This window comes from Octopus bimaculoides, chromosome 18, assembly GCF_046866305.1.
Source record: "Octopus bimaculoides isolate indiv1 chromosome 18, ASM4686630v1, whole genome shotgun sequence".
NCBI classification, from domain to species: Eukaryota; Metazoa; Mollusca; class Cephalopoda; order Octopoda; family Octopodidae; genus Octopus; species Octopus bimaculoides.
Genome location: NC_142945.1, coordinates 9,086,161 through 9,105,822, shown reverse-complemented (window position 1 = coordinate 9,105,822; position 19,662 = coordinate 9,086,161). Strand labels below are relative to the sequence as shown.

General features: G+C 39.4%; 1 protein-coding gene and 2 long non-coding RNA genes across 3 annotated transcripts in view; 1 reads left to right on the top strand and 2 right to left on the bottom strand.

Annotated features, from left to right (window-relative positions):
- Positions 1-13,031, bottom strand: part of LOC149131979 (uncharacterized) — a 105,984-nt gene extending 92,953 nt beyond the window's left edge. The window contains exon 1 of the long non-coding RNA XR_016244936.1: positions 12,900-13,031. This is a non-coding gene — a long non-coding RNA (uncharacterized LOC149131979). The remainder of the gene's footprint in view (positions 1-12,899) is intronic.
- Positions 1-19,662, bottom strand: part of LOC106870512 (mannosyl-oligosaccharide 1,2-alpha-mannosidase IA) — a 332,727-nt gene that overhangs the window by 299,773 nt on the left and 13,292 nt on the right. Inside the window, exon 2 of the mRNA XM_089365686.1 lies at positions 15,601-16,326. Coding sequence (XP_089221812.1) covers positions 15,601-16,272 — 672 coding nt within the window. The 5' untranslated portion in view covers positions 16,273-16,326. The remainder of the gene's footprint in view (positions 1-15,600; positions 16,327-19,662) is intronic.
- LOC149131978 (uncharacterized) lies at positions 13,078-15,094 on the top strand. Its single transcript, XR_016244935.1, has 2 exons — positions 13,078-13,580; positions 14,192-15,094. It is a non-coding gene; the product is annotated as an uncharacterized LOC149131978 (long non-coding RNA).

Here is a 19,662-nt window from a genome sequence, read left to right as displayed (position 1 = left end):
GTGGTACTGGCATCGGCCACATTCGAACGGTGTTTTTTACGTGCCACCGGCATGGGAGCCAGTCAGTGGTACTGGCATCGGCCACATTCGAACGGTGTTTTTTACGTGCCACCGGCATGGGAGCCAGTCAGTGGTACTGGCATCGGCCACATTCGAACGGTGTTTTTTACGTGCCACCGGCATGTGAGCCAGTCAGTGGTACTGGCATCGGCCACATTCGAACGGTGTTTTTTACGTGCCACCGGCATGGGAGCCAGTCAGTGGTACTGGCATCGGCCACATTCGAACGGTGTTTTTTACGTGCCACCGGCATGGGAGCCAGTCAGTGGTACTGGCATCGGCCACATTCGAACGGTGTTTTTTACGTGCCACCGGCATGGGAGCCAGTCAGTGGTACTGGCATCGGTCACATTCGAACGGTGTTTTTTACGTGCCACCGGCATGGGAGCCAGTCAGTGGTACTGGCATCGGCCACATTCGAACGGTGTTTTTTACGTGCCACCAGCATGGGAGCCAGTCAGTGGTACTGGCATCGGCCACATTCGAACGGTGTTTTTTACGTGCCACCGGCATGTGAGCCAGTCAGTGGTACTGGCATCGGCCACATTCGAACGGTGTTTTTTACGTGCCACCAGCATGGGAGCCAGTCAGTGGTACTGGCATCGGCCACATTCGAACGGTGTTTTTTACGTGCCACCGGCATGGGAGCCAGTCAGTGGTACTGGCATCGGCCACATTCGAACGGTGTTTTTTACGTGCCACCGGCATGGGAGCCAGTCAGTGGTACTGGCATCGGCCACATTCGAACGGTGTTTTTTACGTGCCACCGGCATGTGAGCCAGTCAGTGGTACTGGCATCGGCCACATTCGAACGGTGTTTTTTACGTGCCACCGGCATGTGAGCCAGTCAGTGGTACTGGCATCGGCCACATTCGAACGGTGTTTTTTACGTGCCACCGGCATGGGAGCCAGTCAGTGGTACTGGCATCGGCCACATTCGAACGGTGTTTTTTATGTGCCACTGGCACAGGAGCAAGTTAGGGGGTACTGGCATCGGCTACGTTTGGATGGTACTTTTTACATGCCACCAGCACGGGAACCATATATATATATATATATATATATATATATATATATATATAATCATCGTCATCATCATCATTTAATGTCCGTTGTCCATGCTGGCATGGGTTGTAAGATTTGACCATCGCTGGTAAGCTGGAAGGCTGCACCAGACTCCAGTCTGATTTGTCATGGTTTCCTACAGCTGAATGGCTTTCCTAACGCCAACCACTCTGAGAGTGTAATGGGTGCTTTTACGTGCTACTGGCATGGGTGCCATTTGCGTGACACCAGTATCTGCCACAACACAATGCCAAAGGTCTCAGTCATTGCCTCTGTGAAGCCCAATGCTCATAAAGAACTCAGCCACTTTGCCTCCATGAGGTCCAAAGTTGGTAACAAAAAGGTTAAGACTTGGAAAGAAAATGAAAAACAAATCAAGAACAGAAAAAACAAAATGTAATAAAAACACCATAAAAAGCAGAATTAGGTGGAGTAAACCATAGGTAGTCGTAGTATGAGTATTCTTTTGAGGACATTGCGATGTAGAGAGAGGGGGGAGTGTATTGTAAAAAGCAGGTAGAGATGAGGGAGTGATTGAAATGAAATCCACGTGTCAATCTTACCAGTCCACCTGAACAATAGAGCCATGAGAATACCTTCACCTAAATGACAAAACTGTTTGTAATGATGCAGGAGTGGACGATCTATATATATATGTAAGGGCCTGTGTGTGTGTGTGTGTGCATGTATACATACAATATACTATGTACTTAGACATACCTGAATGCCGTTGAACATACATGTACACAACACACATTACAAAATATACTCAAAAACTCTGCCAAATTAGATTGGAGCCTGGTGTTGCCATCCGGTTTCACCAGTCCTCAGTCAAATCGTCCAACCCATGCTAGCATGGAAGGCGTCCGCCTTCCATGCTAGCATGGGTTAAACGATGATGATGATAACACATACCTAAATACACACAAATTCACACGCAAATACCTTTACATCATATATATATATATGTGTGTGTGTGTGTGTGTGTGTGTATACATATGTATATATATACACACACACACACACATATATATATATATATATGTATACACACATACACAAACCCACATACACAAACTCACATACAAACTAAGATATATATATACATATATACATACATATGCATACAAGTGTATAGGTGCAGGCATGGCTGGGTAGTAAGAAACTTGCTTCCCAACCACGTGGTTCTGGATTCAGTCCCACTGCACAGCCCCTTCTACTACAGCCTCAGGCCAGCCAAAGCTTTGTGAGTGGATTTTTGCTAATGGAAACTGAAAGAAGCCCGCCTTGTATATATATATATATATATATATATATATATATATATATGTGTGTGTGTGTGTGTGTGTGTGTGTTTGTTGCCTCACCATCACTTGAAAACTGATGTTGGTACGTTTAGGTGCCCGTAACTTAGAAGTTTGGCAAAAAGAGACCAATGGAATAAAAATCCTAGAGTTGATTTCTTCAACTAGAAAAGCAGGCCAGAGCCAGATAACTGAAACGTGTAAAAGAATACACACACTATGTAAAACTGTAACAAATTGTTTGTATATACACACACACACACACACACACACATATATATATATATATATATATATATATATATATATATATATATATATTTATATATAACACACACAAAAAAAAAAACTTTTATATCTATTATTCACTGGTTCGTCGTTCCAGTTTAACACATTTAAACTGTATGATTGATCTGAAAGTATAGTCGTCGATGTTATCCACATAAATATACAGACACACACACACACACACATACATGTGAATAAATACAAAGAAAAAGTCCTGGGGTCGATTTCTTTAACAAAAAAAAAAAAAAGACTTTATGGCAGTGCTCCAGCATGGCTGCAGTCAAATGACAAACAAGAGAATAAAAGAATACACACACACACACACACATTTATGAGAATAACTGTAACCGATTGCCTTTTATAGATTAACGAAAAAAGCTTTTATATATATATATATATATATATATATAGGCGCAGGAGTGGCTGTGTGGTAAGGAGGTTACGGAGTTGGCCAGGAGTACCGGGGCGGCCAGAAGAATTGTTTGCTGTGCTTTTTAACTGTTTCAGTCCCACTGCAGTGGCACCTTGGGCAAGTGTCTTCTACTATAGCCTCGGGCCGACGATAGACTTGTGAGTGGATTTGGTAGACAGAAACTGAAAAAAGCCCGTCGTATATATACATATATATATGTGTGTGTGTGTCTGTGTTGTCCCCCCCCAACATCGCTTGACAACTGATGCTGGTGTGTTTACATCCCTGTAACTTAGCGGTTCGGCAAAAGAGACCGATAGAATAAGTACTAGGCTTACAAAGAATAAGTCCTGGGGGTCGATTTGCTCGATTAAAGGCGGTGCTCCAGCATGGCCGCAGTCAAATGACTGAAACAAGTAAAAGAGTAAAAGAGAGTAAGGCCTGAAATTTCCTGGGGAAGGGGGCGAAGGTTAGTCAATTAAATCAACCCCAGGTACCCCAGGTACTCGACTGGTAACTTGTTTCATTGACCCCAAAAGGAATGAAAGGCGAAGTCAATGATAATAATAATCTTTTCTACTGCAGGCATGAGACCTGAAATTTGGAGGCGCGGGGGGAGAGAGCTTGTCAATTACATTAACCCCAGGGCTCAAGGACGAAAGGCAGAGCTGACCACAGGAACGTAAAAGGCCGGAAGAAATTCCCACTCTGCAATTTGTTCGATGCGCCGACAATTCAGCCAGCAATAACTATCTCTGATCAGCAGGCCTATAATTGTTTTGAGAAATAATAAATTTTTGTTATTGAGTGTTGATAGTTATTGATTGGACAGAGAGAATAAATAATTTTATATAGCGGATGTTAACATATTTCAGAAAATTAGAAGTGATTTCAGTCGATTATTATATATGCGCACGCGTAGTTCTGTGTGTGTGTGTGTGTATTGACAACACATATCTTATCATGAACAGCAGAATATAGATTTTAATTAACCCTATGTAATAGACGAGGGTGTGATCAACATAAGCTTGCCAGTAACGCAGAACAGCCACGGGCTACCTGCAGCCCGAGGGACTTTCTGAATGGCGGCTTGCTTCTCAAAAAAGGGTTACCAATGTTTGATATAGTTTGGCTAAAGTCCCTTGGCATACTTTAAAGCAACTACATTGATGCATTGAAACAAAACAATGCACCAACCTAACACCATCATCATCATCATCTAACGTCCATTTTTCCATGCTGACATGGGTTGAGCGGTTAAAACAGGAGCTGCACCAGGTTCCATAATCTGTTTCAGTACGATTTCTACAGCTCAATGCCCTTCCTAACACCAACCACTTTACTGAGTGTACTGTATGTTTTTTAAGTGGCACCAGCACCAGCGCTTACTTGTGGCGCCAACACCAGTGCTTTTCACGTGGTGCCTGCATCAGTGTCTTATGTGGCACCAGTGCTTTATATGTGACACCTACACAAATTCTTTACACATGGCATAATCACCAGTGTTTTTTGTGTCACCATCGCCAGAGCTTTGTGACATCATCACCAGAGCTTTGTATGTGACGCAATCGTCAGAGCTTTGCATGTGACGCAATCGCCAGAGCTTTGCATGTGACACCATCGCCAGAGCTTTGTACGTGACACCATCGCCAGTACTAGAGCTTTGTATGTGACACCATTACCAGACCTTTCTATGTGACACCATTGCCAGACCTTTGTATGTGACACCATTGCGAGAGCTTTGTGTGTGACACCATCACCAGAGTTTTGTATGTGACACCATCCCCAGAGCTTATGGTGCTTTTTTATATGGCACCATCACCAATATTTGTGTGTGTGTGTGTGTGTGTGTGTGTGAATATATAGGCCAACATGTGTATGTGTATGTCCGTAAATAAAACCTGTATGTACATGCCCATGTTTGCATGACTCGAATTAAACTTTCAGTGCAAAGAAAATTAACAGCACGTGAGACGTTAAGTAAACGTGTGTGTCTGTGTATGTATGTATGTGTAAATGAACTGACAACAGTTTTGGAATTGAATGGGAATGTCTGAACATGGGTCACACTTGATTGAACATACCCTATGCTCTAGAGCATTTCAGCTATGACCCAGAAACCAAACCCTTCAACTTAGAGACTAATACAAGTCAAACCTAGATGCCTCATGTAACTCTGATCTCATGTAAGAGTATGTGTATTGTATGAGTGTCTGCATGCCTGAGGGCATAAGAATATTTGTAATTTGTATGTTACATTGTTGGGATCTGAAGCTTTTATTTTTCATTCTTAGGCAGAATCCATGACAGTTTTGAACAAAGTGATGAGGCAATCGTGTTCAAGTCAAGACCAAGACTTGGGGTGTGTAGGTATGTAATTGAGTTAGTGTATGCATAGATGTAGTGTGTATGTGATTGTGGGTTAACTTGGACACGTCACTTTAGCACAGAAAGTACATTCCTGTTATGTGTGTATGATTCATTCCTGTTGTGTGTGTATTTCATATCCTCATCATCATTTTAACGTCTACATTTCCATGTTCGCATAAATCAGAGGTGGGTTTTCTACAACAAGGATGTCCTTTCTGTTGCCAATCCTCACTGGTTGCCAAATAAGGTAATTATTTTTTCCCTAACCAGTCATGTTTCCATGTAAGATTGGGGAAGAAAGAATGCGATTTGGGGGGAAATTTAGCTACCAATTCCATAGACTGTCTAGCAATTACACAGTGACCTTCCTCGACACTTACTTATGAACGAAACAACTCAAATCCTCCCTCTACACACTGTAAGTTTTATATACTCTACACATGGTGAATGATTCCAAGAGATAGATTGAGAGAGAGACAGAAAGTCATTTTATCATTTTACAAGAAGTGAGTAATACTTTCATATCACTGCCTTACTACACACACACACACACACACACACACACACACACACACACACACACACACACACACACACACACACACACACACACACACACACACACACACACACACACACACACACACACACACACACACACACACACACACACATATATATATATATATATATATATATATATATATATATATATATATATATATATATATATATATATATATATATACCATCTTCTATTTCTATACCCTTTTAATATTTATTTACAATAAATTTTTTGTTGTCTTTGTTTTTGTTTTTTTAAAGGTAAATCGATACTTTACACTTTTTCTTTGCAATTTTTCACAGAAATCAATGCAGCACTTTCTTGATCCGTGTCTTTGTAAATAAAGTCTTCTTTGTGGTGATACTTTTATCACAAAAATAATACCAGAGATCGATAAAATGCCTGCTACATTTGACACAACACATGCTGTTATCAGTTAACTTACCTCCTACAATACCCTATGATCAAAGCCTACAATTATATTCATCCAATACCTGCTAGCTTTGTGTGTGTACCATATATATGGGTGTATGGTAAGGAGCTTACTTCTCAATCACATGGTTCCAGGTTCAGCCCTGTAGCGTGACACATTAGAAAAGTGTCTTCTATAGCTTCAGGACAACCGAAGCCTTGGGAGTAGACTTGGTAGGCAGAAACTGAAAGAAGCCTACCACATCATATATCATCATCATCGTTTAACGTCCGCTTTCCATGCTAGCATGGGTTGGACGATTTGACTGAGGACTGGTGCAACCGGATGGCTACACCAGGCTCCAATCTAATTTGGCACAGTTTCTACAGCTGGATGCCCTTCCTAACGCCAACCACTCAGAGAGTGTAGTGGGTGCTTTTACGTGTCACCCGCACGAAAATGGCCACGCTCGAAATGGTGTCTTTTATGTGCCACCCGCACAAGAGCCAGTCCAGGGGCACTGGCAACGATCTCGCTCGAAAACCCTACAAGGCCAGTCAGGCGGTACTGGCAACGGTCACGCTCAGGATGGTACATCTTATGTGCCACCCGCACAAGAGCCAGTCCAGGGGCACTGGCAACGATCTCACTTGGCTTGCCGGGTCTTCTCACGCACAGCACATTTCCAAAGGTCTCGGTTAGTAGTCATCGCCTCGGTGAGGCCCAATGTTCGAAGGTCTTGCCTCACCACCTCAACCCAGGTCTTCCTGGGCCTACCTCTTCCACGGGTTCCCTCAACTGTTAGGGAGTGGCACTTTTTCACGCAGCTATCCTCATTCATTCTCACCACATTTCCAAACCAGCGCAATCATCTCTCTTGCACACCACTACTGACGCTTATATGTATATATATATTCATTTCGTTCCTTTCGGGATTTTATCCCTAATTTTGTGGTTCTAGAACCTAGCAGTTCTTCCTAGTGTAAGGAATCCAGTGAGTGGATTCCTCTTATGTATTTAAATATACACTGCATCTTATGAGTAATTCATAGTCTTCGGACTAAACTTTTATGTGCTAGGCCACTTGGAAGTGAAAATTTTATTAATTTCCATTTCCCTTTGATACGAGATATCATCATCATCATCGTTTAACGTCTGCTTTCCATGCTAGCATGGGTTGGACGATTTGACTGAGGACTGGTGAAACCGGATGGCAACACCAGGCTCCAATCTAATTTGGCAGAGTTTCTACAGCTGGATGCCCTTCCTAACGCCAACCACTCAGAGAGTGTAGTGGGTGCTTTTACGTGTCACCCGCACGAAGGCCAGTCAGGCGGTACTGGCAACGGCCACGCTCAAAATGGTGTATTTTATGTGCCACCTGCACAGGAGCCAGTCCAGGGGCATATATATATATATATGCAGGTGTGGCTGTGTGGTAAGAAACTTGCTTCGCAGCCACATGGATCCAGGTTCAGTGCCACTGTGTAACCTCTTAGGCAAGTATCTTCTACTTTTGCCTTGGGCCACTCAAAGACAAGTGAGTGGATTTGGTATGGGCGTCTCATATATATATATAAATATATCATAGGTGCAAGAGTGGCTGTGTGGTAAGAAGCTTGCTTACCAACCACATGGTTCCGGGTTCAGTCCCACTGCGTGGCACCTTGGGCAAGTGTCTTCTACTATGGCCTCGGGCCGACCAAAGCCTTGTGACTGGATCTGGTAGACGGAAACTGAAAGAAGCCTGTCGTATATATATATGTATAATGTTTAACCAGTTTATTACACATTCTCACAGTAAAATTTCGTAAGGACCCCCGAAGGGCTGCGGTTGGTAACTGGTTTAGAGAGACAGCAAACAGCGTGTGAGTAATTCTAATGATGTTCAGTTAATAAGTGTGTACAATAGAGCAAATTTTAAACTCCGATTTGGATTAGCCATTTACATAGAATAGATTTTATGTAGTTCGGAAGCAAAGGGTAAGTAAATATGTATATAAAAAAACAAAACAAATTTAAGGTTGATGGACTTGATAAGAATGTGGAGAGGGGGGAGAGATAGAGAGAAGAGAGAGAGGTAGGAGAGAAGAGAGAGAGGTAGGAGAGGAGAGAGAGAGGTGGGAGAGGAGAGAGAGAGAGAGGTAGGAGAGATCGAGCAACAGATAAAGAGGAGGAAAAGACAGAGATGGCGGAAGAGAGAGGGATAGAAAGAAGGGAAGGGAAGAGAGTGAGAGAGATATGGAGGATAGAGAGGGGGGGAAAAAGGTACGAAAACAGACGCTGAGAGATAAAGCCAGGAGGAGGAGGAGGGGGAGGAAGAGAGAAAGAACAAAGTTACAAAGAGGAGGTGAGAATGGGCAGAAAGGAGCGAAGTGCAATAAAGAACAGGAACTGAGATTGGCGAGAGATAGGTTTGGAGAGAGGAAAGAACTGACAAAATACAAATAGAGAGATAGAAAGAGGGTCGGGGGGGGGGGAAAGAAAACAGACAGGCAGATATATAGAGAGAGAGGAATAGATAGATAGACAGATAGATAGGTAGATAGATAGATAGATAGATAGATAGGTAGATACAGATAGAAAGATATAGAGATAGATAGATAGATAGATAGATAGGTAGATAGGTAGATAGATAGATAGGTAGATAGATAGATAGATAGATATGGACAGAGAAAGACAAAGAGAAAGGTGGAGAGAGAAGACAGGTAGAAAGAAAAAGACAGACACATAGATATGGACAGAGAAAGACTGAGAGACAGGGAAAAGTGAGGATAGATAGATAGATAAATAGATAGATAGATAGATGGACATAGATAGATAGATAGATAGATAGATAGATAGATAGATAGACAGATATAAAGAAATAGAACGGACAAAGACAGATAGAGAGACAGATAGATGTAGACAGACAGATAGCGCAATAGATGGGGAAATGGAAAACGAAAACGAAAGTCTAAGGAAAATAAAAAATTAAAAGCTAAAACCAATTTAGAGAGAAGTGAAATGTTAGGATAACACACACGCATACACAAACATATATACATAGATATGTATAACATATATATACATACACTCACAGAGGAGAGAGAGAGAGAGAGAGAGAGAGAGAGGGGGGGGGTGGAGAAGGAGAAAGAAAGAGATAATTGCAGCTGAAAATGTTCACCATTTATCACAATATTAGATATACATAGCTTTGAAGATAATTGCCGTTATAAACATTAATAACAACAGCGACACTATTCAAATGAGAGCATGAGTGTGTAGGTAGGTATATATATATGTGTGTGTGTGTGTGTGTGTGTGTGTGTGTGTGTAAATATATATGAGTGTACACGTATATGTAAATAAATGAAAATATGCATATATGGAGATATATGTGTGTGTACGTGTATATAAAGATGCGCGAGTGTGTGTACGGATACGTAAATACATATACAAGCGTGTACGTATATGTAACTATGTGTGTGTGTGTGTGTGTGTGTGTACGTATATGTAAATACGTGTGAGTGTGGACGTGTATGTAAATATGCCAGTGTGAACGCATGTGCAAATATACGACTGTGTACGTATTTTTATACATATATATATACACACACATACACATACAAATATACATGTGGTAAATAAAACTGTACGTTATGTGTGTGTATATATATATATATGTATATGGTGTACATCTATATGAAAGAGTGCGTGCGTGTGTGTATATGTGTATGCCGTATGTATATACGTGTATGTGTGTGCGCGCGCACGAAGCGAGGCTTTGCGTGTGGTTGTTTTGTTTAGCCCAAGGTCAAGAATGACCCCGAGCAGAAAGACCAACATCCAAAGGTATTCCAGTCGCGACCACCATCTCGATGTGTGCATATGTATGTATGAATGTACGTATGTGTTTTACGTGTTTGGGGAACTTGGGATCAGGTTATCCTGGGAATAGGTGTTAGGGAGGTCTAGAGAAACGTGCACACAGACGGGTTCCCTACTCGTTAAGGTCGGGTACGTAAGTGCGCACGGAAGGGAAAACGTGTGAGAGAGGGCCATGTATGTGTATATGTGTCAGAAAGCAGGTATACGTGAGAGAGCGTGTGTGTCAGAATGTGAAAGAGAAAGAGAAATAGATAGAATGGATGTTTGTGTATGTGTAAGAAACAGAGCGAATGTGTGTATAAAAGAAGATCGTAAGTGTAGAAGAGAGAGAGAGTGTGTGTGAGTGTGTGTGCGTAAGAGGAAAGTGTGTGTATGTGTGTGTGAGAGAGCGTGTGAAAAGAGAGGGCGTGTGTTTATGTGTGTGTGTATAAGAGAACGTGAGTTTGTGTGTGGAGTGTGTGTGTGTGTATAAAAGACGGCGTGTTTGTGTATGTGTGTGTATAAGAGAGCGTGTGTCTATGTGTGTGTGTAAGAGAGAGAGAGAGAACGTGTGTGTGTGTGTGTGTGTGTTTATAAGAGAACATGTGTTTGTGTGTATAAGAGAGCGTGTGTTTGTATGTGAGAGAAAGAGAAAGAGCGTGTGTGTGTGAAAGAAAGATATGTGAGAGTGAGTGAGAGAGAGAGCTCGTATGTGTGTATGCGAAAGAATGTGCATGTGTGTGTGTGTGAAAGCATGTTTACGATAGAGAGCGTGTATGAGTGAAGAATGTGTGTGTGTGTGTGTGTGTGTGGTTAAAGGGCGATTCTGAGAGAACACTGGTATGCTGTTATGTAACAGAATTTCACTGCACGGACAACAGAACTGTGTTAATACGAAGTCAGAAACCAGAATGCCAACTTGACTGCAGTTGCAGCGTGGTTACGCGTTCAAATCCCACCGACTACTACCTATCTGGTCATCTCTGCTTCAGTCACTGTGAACTACTATCTATTAATCCCCAGATTGTTTTAGCTTACCTGCCTTATTGAATAAGAGTCGATTGAGCCCTGACCAAGAGGGGAGAGAATGGTAGACGTCCTCAACGTGATCGCTTTATCAAATAGAAATAGCAGCCAAATCTACCTCAAATTATCACACCCTGCCATCTGAAGTATAGGGTACGCTAGATTGGATAATGGTGGTTGTAAGCGTTCTGTGCTTCAGAAAATGATTAGACAGTTTCAAGGCTGGAATGCTTTCTACTCATAAGTCTAATTAAGACCTACCTGAGGTTAAACAACAACAAAAACTACTATTAATTAACACTTAAACGAGCCAAGGGAAGTCTCTGCGCAGTGGTTTAAACTGATAGAAATAGCAGCCATATATATCTGTACACAAGTCATAATCTAACGTTATTAACAATTAAAATAAAAATCAGATTGGGTAATACATTCCAAGATACACTATGTATATTCGAATAAGTAAATAAACGAAGCGGTCGTGGTTGGAACGTCTCTCATCAAACGTCTGTCTGCTCAATCGGAGTCAGCTTCCATAGAGTTTCGAAATAACGGTAAATAAAGATTTACCGAAATAAACTACCTTTACGTGAAGGGGATCGAAAAAAGAGTCAAGAATTCTTCCAATTTTAAGTGTTCTCGTGTTTTGTTTATAGCAGGAATTATTCTCTCCTTTCAAAAATTTTCAACTATGTTATATTTTCGTCTGCCAATTCCGTCCCCACCCACTTCTTTTTTTTTTTGCTTCCCCGTGAGGTACGAGATAGCTAGTCTGGATGAAACTCCTCCGTTCATTGACCTCTCTCTTACCTCTGCACACAAACAGATGTGAGTGTAAGAATGAATAAATGGAAGAGCGATCGAGAGAGAGAGAGAAAGAGAGAGAGATGGACAAAGAGAAGAGAATAATAAAATGTTATTTCTATTCTAAAAGTTACAGAACAAACATCTGTCACCAAGAACTCTTTCTTGTCCAAACTGGGGCACGTGGTTTCTAAGACGAGAGTGTGTGTGTATACGTATGTGTATACGTGTAGCGTTCCATATTTTTCAAGACACAAGCGTAGCTGTGTGATTCAAAAGCTTGTTTCCAAACCGAGTAGTCCTTGGTTCAGTTTCACTGCGAGGCACCTTGGGCAAGTGTCTTCTCGTTATGGCTTCAGGCCTACCAAAGCCTTGAGTGCGTTTGGTAGACGGAAACTGAAAAAAGCTTGTGTGTATGTATATGAATGTGCGCTTGTAACCGCATCACTAGACAACAGGTGTTGGGTTGTTCACATCCCGTAACTTGGTTCGACAAAAAAAAACACCCTAAAAATAAGTGCTTGTGAGGCGGGGGAATCGATTCGTTCGACTAAACCAGTGGTTCCCAACCTGTGGTTTGCAAAGGTAGTACTAAGGGGTCCGTCGGAAAACTCATTTAAACAAAAGGGTACCTTGGTAGTTTAAAAGGTTGGGAACCACTGGACTAAACCCTTCAAGGCGGTGCCCCAGCATGGACGCAGTTACAAGACTGAAGCGATTAAAAAAGATACGTCAACAAATACTCACATATAATATGTGTTATGTGTGAGTTGGTCAAAATATCGATATATAGACACACACACATTTCATAAGTGATAGGGTACAGTTTGCTAAGTGTTATCCAATGCACGAAACTAGCGGCCCTTGAGTTACTGTAACTTCTACCGATTATTCAATATGTGTGTGTGTGTGTGTGTGTGTGTGTGTGTGTGGACACACATTTTGAATAAATACTATTGTCCTATTTAAATAACCATACCTATAAAACTATTAGACAACCCTACCCACAACCCCGAGCAAAGTACTTCCGGTTATTGTTGGTTACTAATTAACGTCCGGTCAGCCCAAGATAGAGCAAATTCTTAATGAAAAGCATTCCGGCGGCAAGTCTTTTTCGGTTCCCTTGGAAGGTGTACATTTATACACGGTGTCAATCATTCCATTTTTTTTTCATTCTTTCTTACTTGTTTTGCCTCGTAACCATCATTGTTTTCCCCTGGACAATGGATATTCAGTCCTTTTAAGCTTTCTGTCAAATCGACAACTTTTAAATTAATTTGTAGAGACCCCCCACTTCTTTTTTTGTAGTTCACTTATACTACTGTGACCTCATGCCTTATTTGGGACAAGAAACAGAAAAAAAGGGGAGTGTAAACTGAAGGAGTTATTTCAAACAGCTAGAGAGACTGCGAAGAGAAATCTAGACCGGTGGGTCATTTTTTTTTAATATTAAACGAACTCTGAGAAACAATAAGAGGGTCGGCCGCGGTGCTATGAATGTGTATGTATATATGTATGTCTGTGTGTGTGTATATATATATATATATATATATATATATATATGCGCAAGTACACGTCAACGAACGAATGAATGTATATAGGTTTGTGAAAGAATACCGGTTTGTGGGTATATATGTATGCTGTCTATTATTATTGAACTATGTGCGTGTATAGATAAAAAAAACTTTCATTCACTAGCTAGCGAGAGAGTGTGAAGTATGCGTAACGTGTGAATATAATATGTGAGGACATTCCTGTAGAATAGAGTCGAGAATTATCTAGTGTGTCGAAAAACCGTAATTTTTTTTCGGATCTGTAGGTTTTAAGTACCTTAGATTGAGAATATGAAAACTAAATAGTCAAAAATGTTTGGTTCTATCCGCTTTTAATATTATTAATATTTTTTTTCGAAAATTGTTTTCGGATTGATGTTCTATGTAATTTAAAAAAATCAATCTTAGATATCTGAAACAAATTTGAAAAAGAAAACCAAAAAATCACGGAATTGAATGACAACCCCCTCTTTTTTATTTTTGCAGATTCTTATCTTACGATGCTTGAAACATACAGACAAAGAAGAAATCATAGCTTTTTAGGCGCACTAGATAATTTCCGACTCTATTCAACAGGAATGCATATTACACTTTTACGAGATTCAAACTATTTATTATATCATTAATTGAAACTCAGGAACTAACATTTTTACCGTTATTATCAAGCAGACGCAACGGCACCAGCAGCTTCCGAAGAAGAAGAAGAGACAGCAATTCGAAACACGAGTTTACCAAACAAAAATTCTTTGACCGGTGCCAAAGAGTTTGGTAGAAATGGCGAAATGACGGTGACCAAAAATATAGTTTCCAGATTCTAACTTGAACGTGAAGATACAAACAAAAATTTAGTTATCCATTATACGGAAGAAAGAAACTTTCTTTCTCTAAATCTTTTTAACGTACATTCTTCAAAATAGTTAAATTTAAAATGTCTTACGGAAGGAGGGGGGGTGCAGCCTAAGATTAGCCCTAACAGAATAGACGTTCCAGCGTGACCATCATGGCTTTGTTGTTACTCAAATGTAGAGTACATCCAACGTATTCTCCTTTTTAAAAACCGGTCGGGAATATTTTTTTCTGCGATTACTCACAGACTGAGCGACCACTACTTTGTTTTTATCTCAACCCCAAGTATTGTTCAATTAGATGACTTTCCAATAGTGACCCTCCCGTTTTTTTGTTTCCTTTTTCTTTTCTTTTTTTAGAATAAAAATAGACTACGTAGTGCATCCAGTTTGTAGACTTTCGTTTTCTTCCGGACGGTAGTGTAGTTGAAGGAACTTGGCTGCTATTTCTAGCATGTAGTGACAACAATAACGGCTGGTTAAAAACAAGACAGGTACAATGTGTGGATAGAAACATACATGCATACAAACACACACACACACATATATATATATATATATATATATATATATATATATATATATATATACAAATAAACATACACACAAATAAACATACACATGTGGAGACACAGACAAACGCAGATGTATACACAAACGCAAATGTATACATACACAAATACATAGAAACGCAAGTGTAGACACACACACAAATGTGGACACGGACACACATTTATACAGACACACTAATGTTATTGCATGTCAAATAAAAAGATTGACAATAGGCCTATTCTCTCTTCATGCACACACAAAATACAATAACACATAATAGCTCAGTAATTAAACATCTCCTTTAAAAACACTAATTAATTACATATGTACATATAAGCAAAGTTAGGACAAACATAAAGAGATATATATCTGTTGTGGAGATTATTTGCGATCTCTTTTCCTTTGTATATATATATATATTCCCTTCTTCTCCTCGTAAATGCTTGTAGCAATTAATATATTCGTAATTTCAAACGATCAATTAATTAATTTACCTACCTCTTTAACTTTTTCTCGTCGAACTTTGTACACGGGGTCATCCGGCTCACCTCCTCGTACCCCGTAACCACCTTCATGTTCAAAAACAACGTTTTCCTTTAAACGTTTATCCTGCTCGATTTTAGCTTTTTTAATCTTCTCCTGAAGTTTATTTTTGTCCAAATTGATTAATTTCTTATATTCGGCTGCTGTGTCTTTACTAATATTTAACCTCTCCTCGAGTTTTACTTTCACACCTGCACTGAGTCCATCGTTCTTTAGTTGTTGCTGCTGTTGTTGGTTTCCCGTGTGTGACGAGTTGCCCTGAGTTAAATCACCTTTATTATTGTTATTACTATTAATTTGATGCAACGAATTCTGCCGTGAATGACCGTGTTTATGTCCATTGCCATGCGTTCCTCCGAACGGTTCGGGTAAAAACATTTGCTGAGCTCCTCTGGCTAATGTATCTACATTGACTCGATCGCGTAATTCGGGCAGAAAGAAGAAACCACCAAAACAGACGGTAACAAAAATAGCAAATACTAACAGAACGATGTATTTCTCGCGGAATCGAAGAATCCGCCTCGTATTTGGTATAGGAACTCCGTTGATGTAGCGTTGGTAGGTCGGTAGAATACCCGAAGCTGCCATCTTGTGTGTCCACGCTACAACATCGCTGAATGAAAACATGCTTTAGCGTATTGAAGAGCGTCGTGAATCAAAGGGAGACCATCCACTTAAACACTGTAAAGGAAAAGACAAATCGATCAATGAGAGTGAGTGAGAGAGAGTAAGCGATATATAGAAACGGACAAAGAGGGGGGGTTAAGTGAACAGGTATATGTGTGTGTATGTTGTATATATTTGTACATATATATATGTGAATGTGTATGTATATTGTATATATTTATATATATATATATGAATGTGTGTGTATATTGTATATATTTATATATATATAAATATATATATATATATATATATGAATGTGTGTATTTTGTATATATTTATATATATATGAATGTGTGTGTATATTGTATATATTTATATATATATGAATGTGTGTATATTGTATATATTTATATATACATAAATATATATTTATATATATATATATATATATATATATATATATATATGAATGTGTGTATTTTGTATATATTTATATATATGAATGTGTGTGTGTATATTGTATACATTTATATATATAAATATATATGAATGTGTGTGTATATTGTATATGTTTATATATATATATATATAAATAAATGTGTGTGTGTGTATATATATATATATATATATATATATATACATATGAATGTGTGTATATTGTATATATTTATATATATATGAATGTGTGTATATTATATATATTTATATATATATGAATGTGTATGTGTGTGAGAATTTGTTTACCTGAGCAGTAGTCGGCTTAAAAGGTAGCTTGACTTTGCTTTGCATTGCTTAGGTTTTCGCTTTATTACAATATCTGCTTTTAATCAGATCTATTTTCTACTTAATCGGAACGCGTGCTTGCGTATTTATTGCATGAATTTTTATATATATACTGTTTATTTTTCAATTGACTGTTATTGATATTCGCTTCAGTCTTGAAAGAGAGAAAAAAAAAAATATTTGGAGTGTCTTAATATATATATATGTATGTGTATGTATTTCTATTTATGTGAATATGTGTGCAGGGGTGTATTTGCATTTATGTGAATCTGTGTGTGTGTATGTCTGTGTGTATGGCTATGTGTATGTATATATTTTTGATGTATTATATCAATACAATGATTTATATGTACCTCACATGTGTATGTATGTAGGTGCGCATACATGCAAATCAATATTTGAATGTGAATTTCTTTAAAATATGAACATATGTAAAATAGTTATATATATATATATATATATATATATATATATATATATATATATATATATATATATATATCTTTTACTCTTATTTGTTTAGGTCACCTGACCGCGGCCATGCTGGAGCTCTGCCTTTAGTCAAACAAATCGACCCCAGGACTTATTCTTTGTAAGCCTAGTACTTATTCTATCGGCCTCTTTTGCCGAACCGCTAATTGACAGGGACGGAAGCACACCAACATCGGTTGTCAAGCGATGGTGGGGGGAACTAACACAGACACACATGTATGTATGTATATTGATATACGACGGGCTTCTTTCAGTTTCCGTCTACTTCATCCACTCACAAGGCTTTTGCTCGAGGCTATAGTAGAAGACACTTGCCCAAGGTGCCACGCAGTGGGAGTGAACCCAGAACCATGTGGTTGCGAAGCAAGCTACTTACCCCACAGCTACTCCTGCATATATGTGTGAGTTTATATGATGTGTGTATATAATGTAAATGTGTGAGTAACGCGTGGTTGTGTGGTGAGTAGCTTACTTATCAACTACATGGTTCCGGGTTCATTCCCACTTCGTGGCACCTTGGGCAAGTGTCTTTTACTATAGCCTCGGGCCAACCAAAGCCTTATGACTGGATTTGGTAGGCGGAAACTGAAAGAAGCCTGTCATATAAATATGTACATGCTTGTGTGTCTGTGTTTGCCCCTCCCCTCATCACTTGATAACCGATGCTGGTGTGTTTACGTCCCTGTAACTTAGTGGTTCGGCATAAGAGACCGATAGAATAAGTACTAGGCCTACAAAGAATAAGTCCTGGGGTCAATTTGTTCGACTAAAAGGTGGTGCTCCAGCATGGCCACAGTCAAATGACTGAAACAAGTAAAAGAATATGAATATATATAAATATATACATATATATAATATACATGCACATGTATATAATACAGACATACAAATACACACACATTATATACATCATCATCATCCTTTAATGTCCACTTTCCTTACTGGCATGGGTTGGACCGTTTGACCAGAGCTGGCAAACTGGGGAGTTGTATCAGATTTCAGTTTGATTTGGCATGGTTTCTACAGCTGGATGCCTTTCCTATGGCTAACCAATATATCCAATATATACATATATATATATATATATATATCATCATCATCATCATCAAGAACGTTCAACGTCAGCCTTCCATACTGGAATACAGACACATCAATATATAATTATAACATCTAAGGATCAAAGTGTAGGAAGTTTGTCAGTTTCAAGCAGTCAGTGGTAGGCATAACAAAGAACATTCAGGAACAACAATAATTTATTGCCATCGAAATTTGTAGGTTTTTCCCATATATTGAAGTTTGATAAGCTGAAAGAAATTTTTTTATACCTCATGGTTAGCAACTCGAGTCCCTGTGAATGTGAATGAAAATCTAAATTGAGAGAGTAGAGTAAGTAAAATTCAGGCTACATGTTTCCTGGCTAGTGAAATCGAAATCGAACCAAATTCGATGACTGGCACCCATACTGACCTCTCCTTCATTGGACACTAAACTCGGCCTGCGAAGACCTGTTGGGGCAAGTGAAATTGAAATCGTGATGGCACGAGCACCGACCGAGCGTGATCATTGCCAGAGCAGCTGTCTGGCTTCTGTGCCACTGGCACGTAAATAGCACCATTTGAGCGTGATCGTTACCAGCGTGGTCTTACTGGCACTTGTGCCGGTGGCACGTGAAAAGCTTGCTGCCAGTGGTCGTTCATGACCGAAGAGGTTCTTTATCCTTTACCTTTATGTATATATCAATGTGTACATATTTAACATTTTAGACTAATGGGTATATGTTGATTAGTGTTTTTAAGTGTTGAGTAGAGCACTGGCACAGTTTGGGTTACCTGGTGTCAACGACTGTCATTTGATATTTCCGTTGGATCTACTTCAGGAACTCTGCAGTGTTAGTTGAGATGATAATAATAATTTCTTAAGTAACCGGAAGATAGATCTTTATTTTGTACAACGGTCGTTTCGACCCATTCTTGTTTCTAGTAGGCAGGCATATTCGTGTGCCCTTATGATTAATACTAATATATATGTATGCATATACAACAGGCTTCTTTGTGTTTCTATCTACCAAATCCACTCACAAGGTATTAATCTATTAATATATATGAGGTTATAGCTGAAGACACTTGCCCCCGC